Source organism: Mesoplodon densirostris, chromosome 17 (genome assembly GCF_025265405.1).
Source record: "Mesoplodon densirostris isolate mMesDen1 chromosome 17, mMesDen1 primary haplotype, whole genome shotgun sequence".
NCBI classification, from domain to species: Eukaryota; Metazoa; Chordata; class Mammalia; order Artiodactyla; family Ziphiidae; genus Mesoplodon; species Mesoplodon densirostris.
Window position 1 is genome coordinate 25,627,830 of NC_082677.1, and position 19,291 is coordinate 25,647,120.

A 19,291-nucleotide genomic window follows, 5' to 3' on the forward strand; every position below is an offset into this window, starting at 1 on the left:
CTAATGATGAGTTAATATCACAAAAACCCAAATTGGGGGACATTTTATGGAACAAATGGCCTGTATTCTTCCAAAGTGTCAAGATCATGAAAGACAAAGAAAAACTGAGAAACTGCTCCAGATTAAAGGAGAAGAAATTGTTCTAGATTAAAGGAGTTGTCATGAAGAAACATGATATTTACTAAATGAAACTTAGGATCCTGATCTCAATTTTTTTTAAAAAATTAAAAAAAAAGACATTAATGAGATGGAGAAATTTGAATAAGGTCTATAGATTAAATAATAGGACTGTATCAATGTTACTTTCCTGGTTTTGATAATTGTGCTATCTTTGTATAAGATAATGGTCATATATTTAGAAAATATATACTTAAATATTTAGGGTTAAAGGAGCAGTATGTCTGCCACTTTCAAATAAGTCAGAAAAACTATAGATATAGAAATGATAATATAGAAAGAGGATGATAGACATGATTAAGGGTTAAAATTTGGGGAATGTGGATGAAGGTTGTAGGAGAATTCTTTGTACTACTTTTACAACTTTTTAAAGTCTGAAGTTTTTAAATTTTTAAAGTAAAAGAGAAATGTAATGACGTCTTAATCGATTTTTTTTCATCAATAGACTGTTTAGTGTATATTAGTGGTTTAGGAGATGATGATTTGCAGAGAAATGTTACTATGAAAGTGTAACAAATGAACAGAACCCTTACCATATGACAAGTAGAGCAATATAAAACAAGTTAATAAATGTCAGCATTTTTACTATATTTAAAAAGTAATTCTTTTATAGCTAGCCCTTATTATATAGTATTATGATTCATGTATACTTAGGTACATTCAAAACATTTTTTTATTTGGCTTTCACTTTTAACATTGAATTTTTTCGTGACTAATTAACTGATTTTTGAGTAGGCTGTTAAAAATCCTCTCTTCCTCAGTTTCCTGATCTGTAAAATGAGATGGCTAGACTAGAGTTCTTCCAGTTCTCGACTTCCCTGATCTTATAACCAGATAGAAAGTGAAAGTTAATTTTCCCAACTGAATCAAAAGCAGTTAGTTGTTAAACACGGCCTGTGTGCCAAGTGACAGTGTAATATTTATTAAGCTCACAGATTTTTTTCTGTCAAAGAAACTTTTGCTGAGATTTTATTTAATTGTACATTTCATTTTTATCCACTTCTTATGCATTAATGATACTAGATTTTTTAATTTAGTGAGCTTTAAAAACATACTTTTATGGAATTTCCCAATGAAAACTTGGCTGTTAAGACCCAAAATTGGTAATGAAAGTTTTATTTGGTCTTAGTAGATATATATTCTCTGTATCCTAGAAAGCTTGTCAATATACAAGTAGCTGATGATGTGAAAACGAAATTGTGTAAAATAATTTGGGTTGTATTTAACAAAAGCAAAACTTTGTTAAATATTTTTTTTCCTTCACCCCTCCCAGCTTGGTGATCCAGCTATTTTTCCTGCCGTCATTGTGGAACACGTTCCTGGTGCTGATATTCTCAATAGCTATGCGGGTCTAGCCTGTGTGGAGGAGCCCAATGACATGATCACTGAGAGCTCCTTGGATGTCGCCGAAGAGGAAATCATCGACGAGGATGACGACGACATCACCCTTACAGGTGTGTGAGCCTCTGACAGCACCTTCCTTCAGCATAGTTTTAGTCAGTGGGTTAGCCCTGTGATTTGGGGGATATCAAAAGTTCTTGACTCGGTTTTGAGTAACTCTGTTACCGGCGGAAGCTAGAGCCCGTGGGAAGAAGGAAATGACGTTTTCTTTCTCATCTGCCTGTGCTTCGTAGTGCTCACTTATCTCCTCCTGCTTCTTTCCTAAATAGACAGAGATGAACGTGATGAAATAGAAGGTGTGTAAGAGGAACCAAACCAACTCGGTTCACCAAGTTTTCACTGAGCACTGTTTGTGTGCCCAGCTCTGTACTCCTGAAAACGATGAGAGGTTGTTTGCAGGGCAAAAGATAGGAATATTCTTTTGTAACTGCTGCCGCAGGAAGCAAAATAGGAGGCCATGACCCAAATGTAGGATAAGGTGCCGAGGTTTAAAGATTTGTTCAGTCAGAACTAGTAGGATATTTCACACTGAATGTAAGTGTTGAGGTGGTGCTTTTTTCCATCAGTTTTAGAAACTGGTGCATGCATTTGTAATTTTATACATTTACATTCATATATCTTGGCCAGAGATGTTGGAGGTGTTTGAGAAAGTTAATTACTTAGAAGCAAAGATTATTTGAATATTTACTCTTTTTTTTTTTTTTAAGTTTTATTTATTTATTTATTTATGGCCGCGTTGGGTCTTCGTTGCTGCGTGCTGGCTTTCTCACGAGTAGGGGCTACTCTTCGTTGTGGTGCGCGGGCTTCTCTTGTTGCGGAGCACAGGCTCTAGGTGCGCAGGCTTCAGTAGTTGTGGCACGCAGCCTCAGTAGTTGTGGCGTATGGGCTCAGTTGCTACACCGCATGTGGGATCTTCCCAGACCAGGGCTCGAACCCGTATCCCCTGCATTGGCAGGCAGATTTTTAACCACTGCGCCACCAGGGAAGCTCTGAATGTTTATTCTTAAATTAAAAACCAGAGATTAACATTAGTCACAGTATTATCAACTAAACCTGGACTTTATTCCATGCATTTCACACTAACATCCTTTTTCTATTCCAGGATCCTATCTTGAATCTCACATTGCAATTAGTTGGTAATTTTTCCTAGTCGCTTCCAGTCTATGACAGTTCCTCTATCTTTCCTTGTCTCTCATGACCTTGATGCTTTTGAGGAGTACTGGTCAGACACTGTACAATGCCCCTCAATTTGGTTTCTGTGATATTTTCTCATGATTGGAATGAGATAATCCATTTTGGGCAAAAATACCTCCAAAATGGCATTGTCTTCTTATCATTGTATCATATTAACATAGTAGATTTTTTTTAAAAGTACGGATTTAATTCTCACAGCAGAAAAAGAAAACTTAAATTAGAGAAGTTAAATGACTTGCTTATGTCATGCACCCTGTGACTGAGTCATTGATAACGTTGATGAACAACACTTAGTTTTTGTACTGTCCTCTTATTTTTCACAAAGCATGTTCTCATATATTCACATTTTTGTTCAGAGCAACCCAATGAAAGTTTTTGATAAATCTATATTTGTTTCTCGCTTATCAATAAGACAGTTGGATTAATCATATTAGAGGTTTCAACTCATCACTGACTGTGTACTTCATGTTTTGTATAACAGAAAGACCACCACTATGCATGTGTGTGTTGTGTAGCTAATGGGGTTTTCGCCACAGTGTGTTCTGACCTACTTTCTTGATGCCTTAGGGTAAGGCAACACGCTTTGTGGGTTGGGAACCAGGGTCTCCCCTGAAGGAGTGTTTATTTCTGGTTTTAGTCACCAAGGAAGATATTGGTCCTCAAAGAAGAAATGGAGACTAGGAAAGCAGATCTTGGATCTTTAGGAGAAGGAATTATTTCTTCCTTCCAGTGCTTCACTCTCTTGGGCTTAGACTTGAAGATAGCTGATGACATGATGCAGACAAGCTCCTTCCTTCCTGGAAAACAGAACTGGTATGGAATGGATCCAGAAAATAAGCCACATCTTGAAAATCAGATTTGCTATTTGTGTGTTTCTTCTTTCTTGCCTTTCTTAACTTCCAACCCAAACCTTTGTTTAACTCTTCTGTACTTGTTCGAGTCATGTCATGAGAAATGAAAGGATCTTATAGCCCTCCTTAGTCCAGAGTGGGGGAGGGGAGAGTACTGCGCTTTTGAGAAACTACAGGGAAGATGGTGATGGGGATAGGACAGTTTATAAACTAATTATGAGACCTAGGTAGCACTTCAGATTATAAGGAATATTTTTAATATTTTTAGACATGATAACAGCATTGTATTAGATTCTTTATCTTTTAGATACATATGCTCAAATACTTAGAGATAAAATACAGTGTCATGGATTCCTTCAGAGTAAGCCTGGGGGTCAGGGTGTGTGTGAGGGGACCTTGAGCAGTAAGTGGAGTATGGATGAAAAAAGATTGATTATGTTTTGATAATGATTGATGCTGAGAATGGATATGTGAGAATTCATTATACTGTGTCCCATAATTTTGATTCTGTTTAAAATTTTAAATAAAAAGATCAAACTATTTTTATGGACTTGAGAGTTATATTAGATGGCAGCTGTCATCGATAACCCCTGATTTCAAATTTTCATGTTCATCAGAACACTTTTTTTTTTTTTTTTTTTTTTTTGTGGTACGCGGGCCTCTCACTGCTCTCCTGTTGCGGAGCACAGGCTCCGGATGCGCAGCCCCCGCAGCCATGGCTCACGGGCCCAGCCGCTCCGCGGCACGTGGGATCCTCCCGGACCGGGGCACGAACCCGTGTCCCCTGCATCGGCAGGCGGACTCCCAACCACTGCACCACCAGGGAAGCCCAAACACTTTCATTTTTATCATTTATTTATCTCATATCAAGCTTGATATAAATTTTAACCTTTAAAATGTATAATGATAAAATACTATTTTTATCTGTTTATATGTTGGGGTTTTATATAACATTTCCTTTGAAACAAGGCTGTGCTATTAAAAATTTATGAAAAGCATTTGACTATGAGCTTTATCTATGTGGAGATCCTTCCATTACCAGTCTTGAGTCTAAAATTGAAATTATTAAAGGAGATGGACCCCTTTGGACCCCTCAGCCAGCTATCCGGGATCCAGCCCCACTCACAGGTGGGCCAACAGCAGCTTTTGGACACCCTGGACCCCACGGCTAGCCGTGTCAGGAACTGGCCCTGCCCACCAGCAGGCTGACACTAGATCTTGGGATCCTGAGCCCCACAACTACCCACTCTAGAACCTGGCTCTGTGCACTTGTCAGCCAACACTAGCCCTGGGACCACCTGGGGTCCCTGGCAGCCTCTGCGCAAGGCAGGACCTGGCAAACAACTGGACCACAGGCCAGCCACACCTACCAGACCATCCACAATAGTTAGCCTATCACAACAGAAGGACCCACGCAGTCCACTAGGGAGCACCCCAGAACACATAGCTCTGGTGACCAGAGGGGAGACCACTGCTGGGGTGCATAGGACGGCACCTACAGAAGACCACTTCTCCAAGGTCGGGAAATGTAACCAACCTACCAAATACATAGAAATAAAAAGAGCAAGTTAAATAAAATGAAATGACAGAGGAATATCTTCCAAATGAAGGAAAAAGATAAAACCCCAGAAGAACTAAGTGGAGATAGGCAGCCTGCCCTATAAAGAGTTCAAGATGATGATCGTAAACATGTTCAAGGAACTGTGGAGAAGAATGGGTGCACAGAGCAAGAAGTTAGAAGTTTTTAATAAAGAGTTAGAAAATGTAAAGAACAACCAAACAGATGAAGAGTACAGTAACTGAAATGAAAAATACACTGGAAGGAATTAACAGTAGACTAAATGACACAGAGGAACAGATAGATCAGTGAGCTGGGAGTCAAGAGTAGTGGAAATCACTGAAGTTGAACAGAAAAAGGAAAAAATTATAGAAAGAAATGAGACAGTTTAAGAGACCTCTCAGACAACATCAAGCGTACTAGTATTTGCATTATAGGGGTTCCAGAGGAGAGGAGACAGAGAAAGGGGCAGAGAACATGTTTGAATACATAATAGCTGAAAACTTTTCTGACCTGGGAAAGGACACAGACATCCATGTCCAGGAAGCACAGAGAGTCCCAAACAGGATCAACCCAAAGAGGACCACAACAAGACACATTGTAATTAAAGTGGCAGAAATTAAAGAGAAAAATTTAAAAGCAGCAAGGGAAAAGCAACAAGTTACATACAAAGGAACTCCCATAAGGCTATGAGCTGACTTTTTAGCAGAAACCCTGCAGGCCAGAAGGGAGTGGCTCAATATAGTTAAAGTGGTGAAAGGGGAGAACCTACAACCAAGAATACTCTACCCAGCAAGGCTTTCATTCAGGTTTGATGGAGAGATCAAGTTTTACAGACAAGCAAAAGTTAAAAGAGTTCAGCACCAAGAAACCAGCTTTACAAGAAATGATAAAGGGATTTCTCTAACCAAAAAAGGTCACAACAAGAAATATGAAAATTATGAAAGGAAAAATTATGAAAGGAAAAATCTCATTGGTAAAGGCAAATATACAGTAAAGGGAGTAAATCAGCCATGTATAAAGCTAGTAGGAAGGCTAAAAGACAAACATCATAAAACCATCTGTATTCACAATGAGTAGTTAAGGGATACACAAAACAGAAAGACGTAAAACATGATGTCAGAAATAGTAAATGTGGAGTTGGGGAGTAAAAATGCAGGGTTAAAATGCGTTTGAAATTAAGTGATCAGCAACTTAATATGTATATTGCTATATGCAGTGTGGAGAATACAGTAAATAACTAGGTAATATCTTTGTATGATGATGTGTCTTAACTAGACATATTGTGGTGATCATTTTGATATGTATAGCAATACCACATCACTATGTTGAGGAACTAACAGTGTTGTAGGTCAGGTGTACTTCGAAAACAAATAAACAAACTCATAGAAAATGAGATCAGATTTGTGGTTACCAGAGGCAGGGGTGGGGGGAATGGGAATTGGACCAAGGTGGTCAAAATGTACAAACATCCAGTTAGAAGATAAAAAAGTACTAGGGATATAATGTACAATGTGATAAATATAATTAACACTGCTATATGTTATATGTAAAAGTTGTTAAAAGAGTAATTCCTCAGTTCTTATCACAAGAAAAATTTTTTTGTGTTTCTTTAATTTTGTATCTATGAGATGATGGGTGTTCACTAAACTTATTGTGATAATCATTTCATGATGTACATAAGTCAGATCATGCTGTACACCTTAAACTTACACAATGCTGTATGTCAATTATAATCTCAATAAAGTTGGAAGGAAAAAAGGCTTATGGGTTTTATTGTTGCTTACAAGAAATTTTTGTAATCCATTTAATGAAGGGCAAACATTTTCTTTATATTTTTAAAAGCTTAGTTGTACTTTTTTTTGGTTTTCATTCCTGTTTCACGTAGGAGCCACCAATTTATTTTGTATTTCCTGACCTAAGCACTGAAGCTAAGTGGAATAAACAAAGTTTTACAAATTAGATTACTGATATTAACTACATTTAACTTGCCTTATGTTTTTGAAATTCAGAAGGTAGCATGATTTCTATATGTAGTTGTGGAATGATTTCTAGTGTATATGAAGTTTAAAAAGCAAGGGTCAGTACAGCATGAATGGTTACCTATTATTTAAGATAGGGGAAAGAATATAAATGATATGTATGTGTTTGCTTACATTTAAAAATAGAAAGATATGGGTTTCCCTGGTGGCACGGTGGTTAAGAATCCGCCTGCCAATGCAGGAGACACGGGTTCGAGCGCTGGTCTGGGAAGATCCCACATGCCGCGGAGCAACTAAGCCTGTGTGCCACAACTACTGAGCCTGTGCTCTAGAGCCCGTGAGCCACAACTACTGAGCCCGCATGCTGCAACTACTGAAACCCACGTGCCTAGAGCCCGTGCTCCGCAGCAAGAGAAGCCACAGCAATGAGAAGCCCGCGCACCACAGCAACAAGTAGCCCCTGCTCTCCACAACTAGAGAAAGCCCGCGCCCAGCAATGAAGACCCAACACAGCCAAAAATAAATAAAATAAATAGATTTTATAATAGATAAAACCAAAAGCTAATAAAAATCTTTCAAACTTAGTGGTCACTTTTTTTTTCTTAAATACTTATTTACTTATTTATTTATTTGGCTGCGCCGGGTCTTAGTTGTGGTACGAAGGATCTTTTAGTTGTAGCATGCGGGATCTTTATTTGTGGCATGCGGGCTCTTAGTTGGGGCATGCGGGATCTAGTTCCCCGACCAGGGGTTGAACCTCGGCCCCCTGCACTGGGAGCATAGAGTTGTAACCACTGGACTACCAGGGAAGTCCCTGTGGTCACTTTGGAAAGATCCCATTTATTATTCCGAAAATCAGTAAATAACGGAAAAAGAACCAAGTGTTTAATTTGCCCTTATTGTGTGAACCATGGCTCAGGGTAACCAGATAGTTTATGACAAAGTTCTTCCTTATAGAGAATTCTAGCTAATAAATGCTAGAGGAATGATAAGGTTAGAATTATCACCATTTTGAAATCCCTAATGAAATAGTGCATCTAGGTAACTATCATCAGTAACTTCTAAAGCCATTAGGTAAAAGGCTGATGGAGAATTTTATGCTGGATAGATCAGGCTGGCAACACCTGAACCTGCTTCTCAATCCTTGCAGTACTGAAGGAAGATCTACCTACCTTCAAAAGGCCCAGTGAATCACACAGCATCACCTTTGAAGTATTCTTGCCAAAGAATTGAATGCAAATCGAATCAATCTTCTAGATGTAACTACCAGTTTACAGGAAATACACAGGGGGAGGGATTTGGTAAGTGACACCACAGATATATAACCAGCAAAATTTAGAATGTGGGAAACTACAAACAGATGACCCTGTTTCTCCTAAGATAAACAACAAAAATGGAAAAAACCCAAATACTAAGGAAGGGACGTGCCACCAAATGTAATGCATGAACTTTGTTTGAAATCTGGTTAACAAACCAACTTTTTCAGATTAAAAAAATCTGAGACAGAAATTTCAATATTAATTGGATATCTGATTTAAAGAGTGAATTTTAAAAGATGTGATCATGGTATTGTCTATATACTGTAATATTTACAATTGAATGATAGGCTCTCTGGGGTTCACTTTGAAATAATCCCGTATCTGTTGGGCCAGGGAGTATAGATTAAGGAAGATTGACTGTTAAGTATTGAAGCTGGGCCCTTGATACATTCAGTTCATTATAAATATGATTTCCTATATGTTTGTATATGTTTGAAATTTTTCATTATACAAAGCTTGACAAAGAAGTGATTTGAAATTCTCATTGTATTTTCTTAATTGATAGGCAACTGAATAGTTATACATACTAATTTTATCATTTTCATCAACCCAGTAGACTTTAAAATATTTATAAAACTTATTTATATAAATGAACATTAGAGTTATATAAATGTTTAGAAGATGGTAATTAATTATGGAGTTATCTGTGCCTTACTTGCCTGATTTTTTCAAAAATTTAGTTTTAGGAGGATATTTTCTTCAATTCATAGAATTTCAAAGCCTTGACAGAGGAGCAATATGCTTTTCTTCTTTTTTCAAAAAAAATTTATTTATTTATTTATTTATTTTTGGCTGCATTGGGTCTTCGTTGTTGGGTCTTCGTTGCTGTGCACGGGCTTTCTCTAGTTGCAGTGAGTGGGGGCTACTCTTCGTTGCCATGCGCGGACTTCTCATTGCGTTGGCTTCTCTTGTTGCAGAGCGTGGGCTCTAGGCGTGCAGGCTTCAGTAGTTGTGGTATGCGGGCTCAGTAGTTGTGGCTCACGGGCTCTAGAGCACAGGCTCAGTAGTTGTGGCGCACAGGTTTAGTTGCTCTGGGGCATGTGAGCTCTTCCTGGACCAGGGCTCAAACCTGTGTCTCCTCCATTGGCAGGCAGATTCTCAACCACTGCGCCACCAGGGAAGTCCTGCAGTATGCTTTTCTACTATGCCTTAAATCTACAAGATTTTAAATAGGAGGCTTAAGTTTTTAAGAGCAAGTGTTACAATGCCTTATTTTAATCATTTTGCTAGACTTTTTGAAGTATTTATCTTTTCTGGTTTTAACTATTATGGAGGAATTGGACTTTTAAGCACTTGTTTTTTTAAAATTCTTTTAACGTTTTTATTGGAGTATAATTGCTTTACAATGGTGTGTTAGTTTCTGCTTTATAAAAAAGTGAATCAGTTGTACATATACATGTATCCCCGTATCTCTCCCATCTTGCGTCTCCCTCCCTCCCACCCTTCTAGCTGGTCCTAAAGCACTGAGCTGATCTCCTTGTGCTATGCGACTGCTTCCCACTAGCTATCTATTTTACATTTGGTAGTGTATATATGTCTATGCCACTCTCTCACTTTGTCACAGCTTACCCTTCCCCTTCCCCGTGTCCTCAAGTCCCTTCTCTAGTAGGTCTGCATCTTTATTCCCGTCTTGCCCTAGGTTCTTCATGACCTTTTTTTTTTTTTTAGATTCCATATATATGTGTTAGCATAAGGTATTTGTTTTTCTCTTTCTGACTTACTTCACTCTGTATGACAGACTCTAGGTCCATCCACCTCACTACAAATAACTCAATTTCATTTCTTTTTATGGCTGAGTAATACTCCATTGTATATATGTGCCACATCTTCTTTATCCATTCATCTGTTGATGGACACTTAGGTTGCTTCCATGTCCTGGGTATTGTAAATAGAGCTGCAATGAACATTGTGGTACATGACTCTTTTTTTTTTAATTTAATTTTATTTATTTTTTATACAGCAGGTTCTTATTAGTCATACATTTTATACACATCAGTGTTTACTTGTCAATCCCAATCCCCCAATTCATCACACCACCACCACCACCCCCCTGCCGCTTTCCCCTCTTGGTGTCCATACGTTTGTTCTCTACATCTGTGTCTCAATATCTGCCCTGCAAACCAGTTCATCTGTACCATTTTTCTAGGTTCCACATATATGCGTTAATATACGATATTTGTTTTTCTCTTTCTGACTTACTTCACTCTGTATGACAGTCTCCAGATCCATCCACGTCTCTACAAATGACCCAATTTTTGTTCCTTTTTATGGCTGAGTAGTATTCCATTGTATATATTGACCACATCTTCTTTATCCATTTGCCATGACTCTTTTTGAATTATGGTTTTCTCAGGGTATATGCCCAGTAGTGGGATTGCTGGGTCGTATGGTAGTACTATTTTTAGTTTTTTAAGGAGCCTCCATACTGTTCTCCATAGTGGCGGTATCAATTTACATTCCCACCAACATTGCAGGAGGGTTCACTTTTCTCCACAACCTCTCCAGCATTTATTGTTTGTAGAGTTTTTTGGGGGGGTGGTACACAGGCCTCTCACTGTTGTGGCCTCTCCCGTTGTGGAGCACAGGCTCTGGACGCGCAGGCTCAACGGCCATGGCTCACAGGCCCAGCCGCTCCACGGCATGTGGGATCTTCCCGGACCGGGGCACGAACCCGCGTCCCCTGCATCAGCTCTCAACCACTGCGCCACCAGGGAAGCTCTGTTTGTTTTTTTGATATTGAGCTGCATGAGTTGCTTGTAAATTTTGGAGATTAATCCTTTGTCAGTTAAGCACTTGTTTTTGATAGAATGTATAATTAAAATTTAATTGATTTACTTTTCATTATAATTAGGGGAAGTAGTTTCCTAACAAAGACTGTGAATCTCCTAATGAAGTTTTGTGTATCTTGATATGAAAATGAAAAGGACACCTACTTTTAGAATTTAAAAACTAGTCAAAAACCTATTCAGGTGCTCTAGAGTGCTTTTTTGTGGTAACTCAGAAATGTGAGCACTGGCCTTAAGAGGAAAAGCTTAAAGCCTTTAAAAGAGGAAGACTCCATAAGGGTTAAATTGCTGTTAGAGAAATTCAGCCTAGATTAGAATCCTTGCCTCTTTTTATGTTGGCTGTCTTCTTGTTCCTTGTCCTCCCTGTGACCTATAGATATTTGGGTTCAAAGATATTAGCTGAGGGAATGGAGCCCAGAAGGTTGGAATTCTGCAGATACATCTTTCATATCTGGAAGAAGGAGGTTCTCTTCTGGCTTGGCAGGTTGTAGGGACTTCCAGTGTTAGCCAGTATTTTATGGGAGAAAATGTGCTTTGTTGGGAGTTTTTCCTAATTGAGAGGAGCTGACTAGTATATAATCCAAGATCCAGAACTTCTTTGAAAGCATCATTCAGGAATTGTCTCTAGTCTCTGCTCCTTCAGCAGTCCATGCCTTCCATTCCTATTGTGGGATTCCTCCCTTGGGGACGCAGTCAGCCACATTAGTCAATTTGTAAAGCAAATTACTTAATATGATGTTATTATAATAATATTTAGCTATTACACATTTTGCTTTCTAATGGTATAGACTAATTATCTCATTTTCTTTAAATGCATAATACTTCTTCTCATGCCCTTGCTTCTACTATTATTCTTGCTTTAATTTCTCTCTCTTCCTCTCGAAGTATTTAAATCCTAGCTATCTTAAATGACTCAGCCTAAACCCATCTCTTCAGGAAGGCTTCCTAACTTATAATGATGTACAGTGCCTGTAGTCAGTCTGCTCTATACCATAAAACTGATCACTTTGTTATTTTCTTAGACAGTATCTAAGTATCTGTTACCAATAGATAAGGAAAAAGGTCATGTCCTATACTATTGTATCTTCCACATTTCCTTGTACAGTTACTTAAGAGTGATAGTCATTCAATATTTTTGCCAGCTGAGGATTTGGAATCAATGAAGAATTTTGTAGATTCTTGGAAATCTTCAGTCTAAAAGAGAGTGTGAACTGTTTAGGAAATATTTAGGATAATAAATGTTATAATATTCTAATGGAAAGTTAAGGTAAATTTCAAAGAACTACAGATTTCTTGGAAATCTGGTTATAATCTTAATAATGAAGAGGAAAATGATTTTGTTGCTTCTCTGGATTGAATAGGAATAGGGAGAGGTGTATAAATGATCATTTCATTCATTTGATTGAGAAAAAGAACTTTTGCTTTAAGTACTACGTTTATATTTACTTTCTAATGTTTTGTAAAATTAAAAGGCTTATATTCATTGAGTTATAAACTGTCAGTCCAACCCTGAATCTGAAAATCATTATTTTATATATATATATATATTTTTTTTTCAGACTTTTAAAAATAACTTGTTTAATTTTGTCAATATTGAAAGGAAAATATAGCAGGTAAATACAAGGGATTATAGATGATAAATACCACATTCAGGAAACTTGAATTTATCCATGAAAAGAGAACATTGGTAGCTCTTTATTTAGTTTCTTGGTGCTGATCCTAGAACTGAGGGGCTAAAAGCCATTCAAGGAATTTGCTGTGCAGCTATTTCGGACACCTCTCTGGGATGCAGAGAAGTGTCTAGTGTCTAGCATGTACTTGGATTAATTTTCATTTGTATTTTAATATTTTTAAAGATCATAAAAAAAACCCTTGGACTAGGCACAGTTCACAGTAGGGAAATTAGTGTTCTATGTTACACATTAGAGAAGAAAGGTACCAGAATACTATAATTATCAGAGTGTTTAGATTCTAATAATGTGACTACGACTAAAACTTTTGGTGATGGTGGCAATTCACTAATTATAGAAGAATGGAAGAAGATTCAGAAATTAACAGAGACTCATATTCGTTCCTATGAGTGAACTAAGAGTATTGGAATCAATGTTAGAGCTGAAAGAGACCTAAAACTATCAACCCAGTCATTTTAAAGTATGGAGTCAACAGAAACAGCACGACCTGCCCAGTGACATCTTAGTTTACTATTCATGTAAATATAAGAATTATCAGAAATGCCTGGTGTTTTCCTCCTAGAGTATGAGTTCTATTTTGCTTACTTTTTTACCTCCCAGTGTCTTGCAGAGGTTTTTGTTGTTGTTATTTTTAATAAAACCCCCGCATCTTGCAAAGTTTTAAATGAGAAATATAGTCATTTTCAGTATAGATTTTATATGTTGAGACAAACTGTTGTTATCAACCAGAGTATTAAGTGATGTATCCTGGTTCAAGAGATGAGAATCTATGCTTTTAAATTCATTAATTTATTTATGTATTTATTTATTTACTTAGGCCACACCACACGGCTTATGGGATCTTAGGTCCCCGACCAGGGATTGAACCTGGGCCCCTGGCAGTGAAAGTGCTGAGTCCCAGCCACTGGACCACCAGGGAATTCCTGAATCTGTGCTTTTTAGAAGAACAAATGTCTTGTAGCTAATTCTGTTTTCTCTTTAAATGTATTGTAGTTGAAGCTTCCTGTCATAATGGGGATGAAACAATTGAAACTATCGAGGCTGCTGAAGCACTCCTCAATATGGATTCTCCTGGCCCTATGCTGGACGAAAAGCGCATCAGTGAGTGTTGTGTTAGGACTGTTCATGTTTATATGCTTTTTTTTTTTTGACGTATAGTTGATTTACAATATTGTGTTAATTTTTGCTGTACAGCAAAGTGATTCCGTAATACATATGTATACATTCTTTTTTGTATTCTTTTCCATTATGGTTTATCATAAGATATTGAATATAGCTCCCTGTGCTATAGTAGGACCATGTTTATATGCTTTGAAAAGCTCTTCTTCCATCTCTCTCTCAGATGGTAAATATCAAGAGACCAGAGACCATGTTTTATATTTTTTTGGTCCCAAGTGCATCTTAAGGTACAGTACTAGTTGAGCCACCTTTGCTAAAGTGTTCAGTTAAACAAGATTTTTTTTTTTAATTTGGGGAGTGAGGACATTAAGGATAAAAAAGTAATTTAGTTGTCAAATAGCAGATTATGCAGAATTTCTTCTTAACCTCATTGGTGAAGTATTTAGGGCCCAAACTATGATAATTTAGTGATCTTTAGTCAATATTGATCTTTATTGATCAATAAAAATTGATCTTTATTGATCTTTAGTCAGTATTCATCAGTGAATAGGCAAAAATCCATTGAAATATTTTCTGAGACTTGATGGCATAAAATTCACTGCCACATTTATTGATCTGCTTTTAAATCCATGTTCTCCTTTGGACATAGTCAAACTCATAAAATTAATTATTATTAAATCAATTTAAGATGTTTATTGAATATTTTCTATATGCACAGCAATGTATCAGGCAATACATGTTATAAAAATGAACAGGTCTTGTTTCTTTCCTCAAGCTGACAGTTTTCTTTCGAAGATAGTTGTTTACGTAAATAACTGTAAAAGCCAAAAATAAAGGCCATGAGAGGGATAGCGGGGTGTTCTGGAAGGAGAGATTTCTCTAGCTGAAAACACCAGAGACAGGCTTTATGGAGGCAGTGTTTTGACCTGGGCGATTAGTAACAAAATAAGCTTTTCATGGGTGGAGGAGACAGGAAGGGGCGTTCAACGTAGGTGGAGGGGATTGAATGAAAGACACAGACCTGTAAAAAAAAAACAATGAAATGTTTGAGATTTAAAATGCTTTGGTATAGCTGAAGTATAAGCTTCATAATGGTTTGTAGATTGTGGAAGCTCAGAATGGCATGCTATGGAGTTTGGGTTGTTCCTATCTTTTTTCCCCTGTAAACTATGGGAAGATATGTCAATTTTATTTTTCTTTCTGATTTTCAGGGTGTAAAGTTTTTATAGAGAAGAATAATATGGTCAGGCCAGACTTAGGTTTTAAAGAAAAACTTTAGCGGCAATGTGAAGAATGGAGAAGAGAGACAGGATAGACTGGGGATAGGAAGTCAGGTAAGGGAGGAGTTGAATAGTCCCGTCAAGCCTGGACTGCCTCAGGGTACTTGACTTAGGGCAGAGGAAATAAAAAGCAGGAACTAGATTTCAAAATCTTATTTCTATTTTAATCTTCAAAGAAACAGGAAATATTTTATGAAATTATTTTGATTTATAATACAAAGTTGATTACAATTAGTTGATTTTATTTCCATTAGATAATAATGTATTTAATTCATCTGAAGATGACATTGTTGTTGCCCCAATCACCCATGTATCCGTCACATTAGATGGGATTCCTGAAGTGATGGAAACTCAGCACGTTCAAGAGACATATGCACACTCACCAGGACGCTCATCACCAGAACAACCTAAGAGAAAGAAAGGTGGGTGGTTAATTTGTTAAGGGAAAACAGTCAACTCTTGATGTGGAATCTAAATATAACTTCTATTCAAGGATATTTCTACCCCAATTAAAACTTATGTGAGAAAAAATTGAAGGTACGAAACAGAGTTATTTCTTCGTATTAGATTCATTTTTAAAGAATTATTTTATACTTTTCTATACATTTAAAATACTTGGTCTATCTCACAGAAAAGGGATTTTCCAACTTTCTAAAGCCTCAATCTTTTATCTAAACTCTTTTATCCAAGCTCAGAAAGAGATCAGGGGTAAGGGCTGAGATCAGTTTCCTCCCGCAGAACATAGTTTGAAAACCACCAGCATAGATTCCAATATAAGAGTCCAGTGGGAAGAATACAAGTTGGAAATCAGCAGGTAAGTAATTGAAGAGGGAAATGTTAGAATGTGTTAGAGGGAATTTTAAAGTTTTCACAAATTAGGACCATACTTACATTCTAACACTGACATTCTTCCCATTTCATTGCCTTTTGATTCTACTCCAGCTTGTTTGATATTTTGAGTTTAATATCTTGGTTGATGGCATCACCTGCCACCACATAACCTAACTTCACATGAAAGTAAGGGAAATTCCAAGAGCCAAAAATACAGAGGAAAATAAGAGTGAGCTGGCACTGCAACAGCTCTGAGGGCTGAGAAGGACATGTCAGTCTGGGTGTCCAAGGGGCTTGGTTTTATTGCCCATGTAGAGGCAGATGCTTAAGTCTTGGTTCAGTGCAAGATGGGGTATTAGACAGAGACCTCAGCATATAACTGGGATCCCTTAGCTATACCCTAAGGGGAAAAACAGTCCACCCTTTGGCACAGACAGATGTTAAGAAGCTGGTATTTCTCAGCTGGGTGGAAAAATTTTTCCTTTGAGAATTCATAATCCTAGGTTTGTCTTAACTTAGGTTTATGATTAGATTTTAAACTGTTACTGACTTTAGGAATTTCCAGCCAAGTAATTAACATAACAATGGCCCCTGGCTGGCAGTAACTTTGGGCACCAGGCGAAGCTCTTGTAAAATTGCTTTGGCACGTCATACGTTTAATCCAGGCTGCACAGTATTTCTTCAAATAAAACCCTGTTGAAGGTGAACTCACATTTCAGTATCACAGAATGCATAAGAAAGATACTTCCTGAATGAGAAGCAGCAGACACAGAAAACCCTAAGGTTAGTTCGCTAAGAACCTCAGATAATAGAATTATCAAATAGAAACTTTCAATGAATATGATTGTAATTATTAATGCAAGGGAATAAAAAACATTGTCAAAGAATGAGACTATTAAAAAATACCAGGTGAAACTTCCTCTTCTAGTCAAGATGGAGTAACAGAACCTGACTTGGCAACAATTTTTTGGATATGTCACCAAAAGCGCAAGCAACAGAAGCAAAAATTAATAAGTGGGACTGCAATAAACTATAAGACTCTGCACAGCAAACGAAACAATCAACAACATGAAAATGCAACTTACAGAATGGGAGAAAATATTTGTAAATCATATATCGGATGAGGGGTTAATATCCAAAATATATAAGCAACTCGTATAAGTCAATAGTGAAAAAAAATCCAATTAAAGGATGTGCAGAGGACCTGAATAGACGTTTTTCTAAAGGAGACACACAAACAGCCAGCAGGTGCATGAAAAGATGCTCAGTATCACTAATCGTCAGGGCAGTGTAATCAAAACCACAGTAAGATACCACCTCACACCTATAGAATGGCTAGAAAAAGTGATAGAAAAGACAAGAGATAGAGTGTGGGTAAAGATACGGAGAAAAGGGAATCTTTCTGCACTGTTGGTGGAAATTTAAATTGGTACAGCCACTGTAGAAAACAGTATGGAGGTTCCGCAAAAAGTTAAAACTAGAAATACCGTATGACTCAGCAATCCCACTTCGTAGGTATATATCCAGAGGAAGTGAAAACAGGATGTTAAAGAGATACTTGCACTCCCATATTCTCTGCGGCATTATTCACAGTAGCCAAGATTTGGAAACAACCAAGTCTTCATCCACAGATGAACGGATAAAGAAGATGTGAGATATAAATACACAGAATGGAATATAATTCAGCTGTGAGAAAGAGGGAAATCCTACCACTTGTGACAGCATGGACAGACCTTGAGGACTTCTGCTAAGTGAAATAAGTCAGAAAGACAAATACTGTGTGCTATCTTTTTTTTTTTTTTTTTTTGCGGTACGCGGGCCTCTCACTGCCGTGGCCTCTCCCGTTGCGGAGCACAGGCTCCGGACGCGCAGGCCCAGCGCCGTGGCTCATGGGCCCAGCCGCTCCGCGGCATGTGGGATCCTCCCGGACCGGGGCACGAACCTATGTCCTCTGCATCGGCAGGCGGACTCTCAACCACTGCGCCCCCAGGGAAGCCCTATGCTATCATTTTATGTGGAGTCTGAAAGAGCCACACTCATAGAAACAGAGAGAAGAATGGTGTTTGTTACGGGGTGGAGGAAATGGGGAGATGTCAGTCAAAGGGTACAAACTTCCATTTATATGATGAGTAAGTTCTGGGGACTAATGTACAAGCATGGTGACTATGGAAATTTCTAAGAGAACAGATCTTAAGTGTTCTCAGAAAAGAAGTGATTACTTTGTGAAGTGATGGATATGTTAACAAACCCTACTGTGGTAATCATTTTGCAGTATATAAGTATATCAAATCATCATGTTGTACCCTTTAAACTTACACAATATGTCAATTATATATCAATAAAGCTGGAAAAAAAACCAACAAAAACAGAACCTGGATTTACCCTCCTGTTTGAAACAGCTAAAACCACAGATAAAATATATGAAGCAATGGTAATAAAGAAAGTGGTGGACATCTGTCAACAAAAGTGAGTGATCCCTGGGAAACAGGAAACCAATGAGGTGAGCCCTATGATTACCCCACCTTCCTACATGGAGGAAATATTTTTGGAAAACAGTTTGAAAATTCCTTAAAGAACTTAATGTATACTTAACATGTGACCCAGCCATTCTACTACTCAGTATTTACCCAAAAGAAATGAAGCCATACATTTAATAGAAAAACTTATGCATGAATGAAGGTTCTTAGCAGCTGTATTTGCAGTAACCCCAAACTGGAAACGACCCAAGCGTCCATCACCTGCTGATTGGGTAAACAAATTTGTGGTGTATCCATACAATGAAAGACCACTCAGCAATGAAATGAAATGTACCATTGATACATAAAACAAAAATGGATGAATTTCACCATAATTATGCTAAGGGAAAGAAGCCAGACTCCCTCCCCCTCTGCCAGAAAAAAAGAGTATGTTTCTGTTTATATAAAATTGTACAAACTGTAAATTAATCTATAATGACAGAAAATATATGAGTGGATTGGGCAGGGTGGGGAAAGGTAAGATGTAAGGATTACAAAAGGGCATAAAGCACTTTTGGGGGCGAAGAATATGTTTATTATCTTTGAGTGTAGTGATGGTTTCACAGGTGTATACATATGTCAAAAC

At 37.6% G+C, this 19,291-nt stretch overlaps 1 protein-coding gene across 4 annotated transcripts in view; it reads left to right on the forward strand.

The window, feature by feature from the left end:
• Positions 1-19,291, forward strand: part of ELF1 (E74 like ETS transcription factor 1) — a 106,297-nt gene that overhangs the window by 72,827 nt on the left and 14,179 nt on the right. For 3 of the 4 annotated variants that reach the window (XM_060079747.1, XM_060079746.1, XM_060079748.1), the window contains exons 3-5: positions 1,451-1,631; positions 13,953-14,060; positions 15,613-15,780. In XM_060079747.1, the coding sequence (XP_059935730.1) occupies positions 1,451-1,631; positions 13,953-14,060; positions 15,613-15,780 (457 nt within the window). The remainder of the gene's footprint in view (positions 1-1,450; positions 1,632-13,952; positions 14,061-15,612; positions 15,781-19,291) is intronic. The other variant, XM_060079749.1, reaches the window with a different exon arrangement.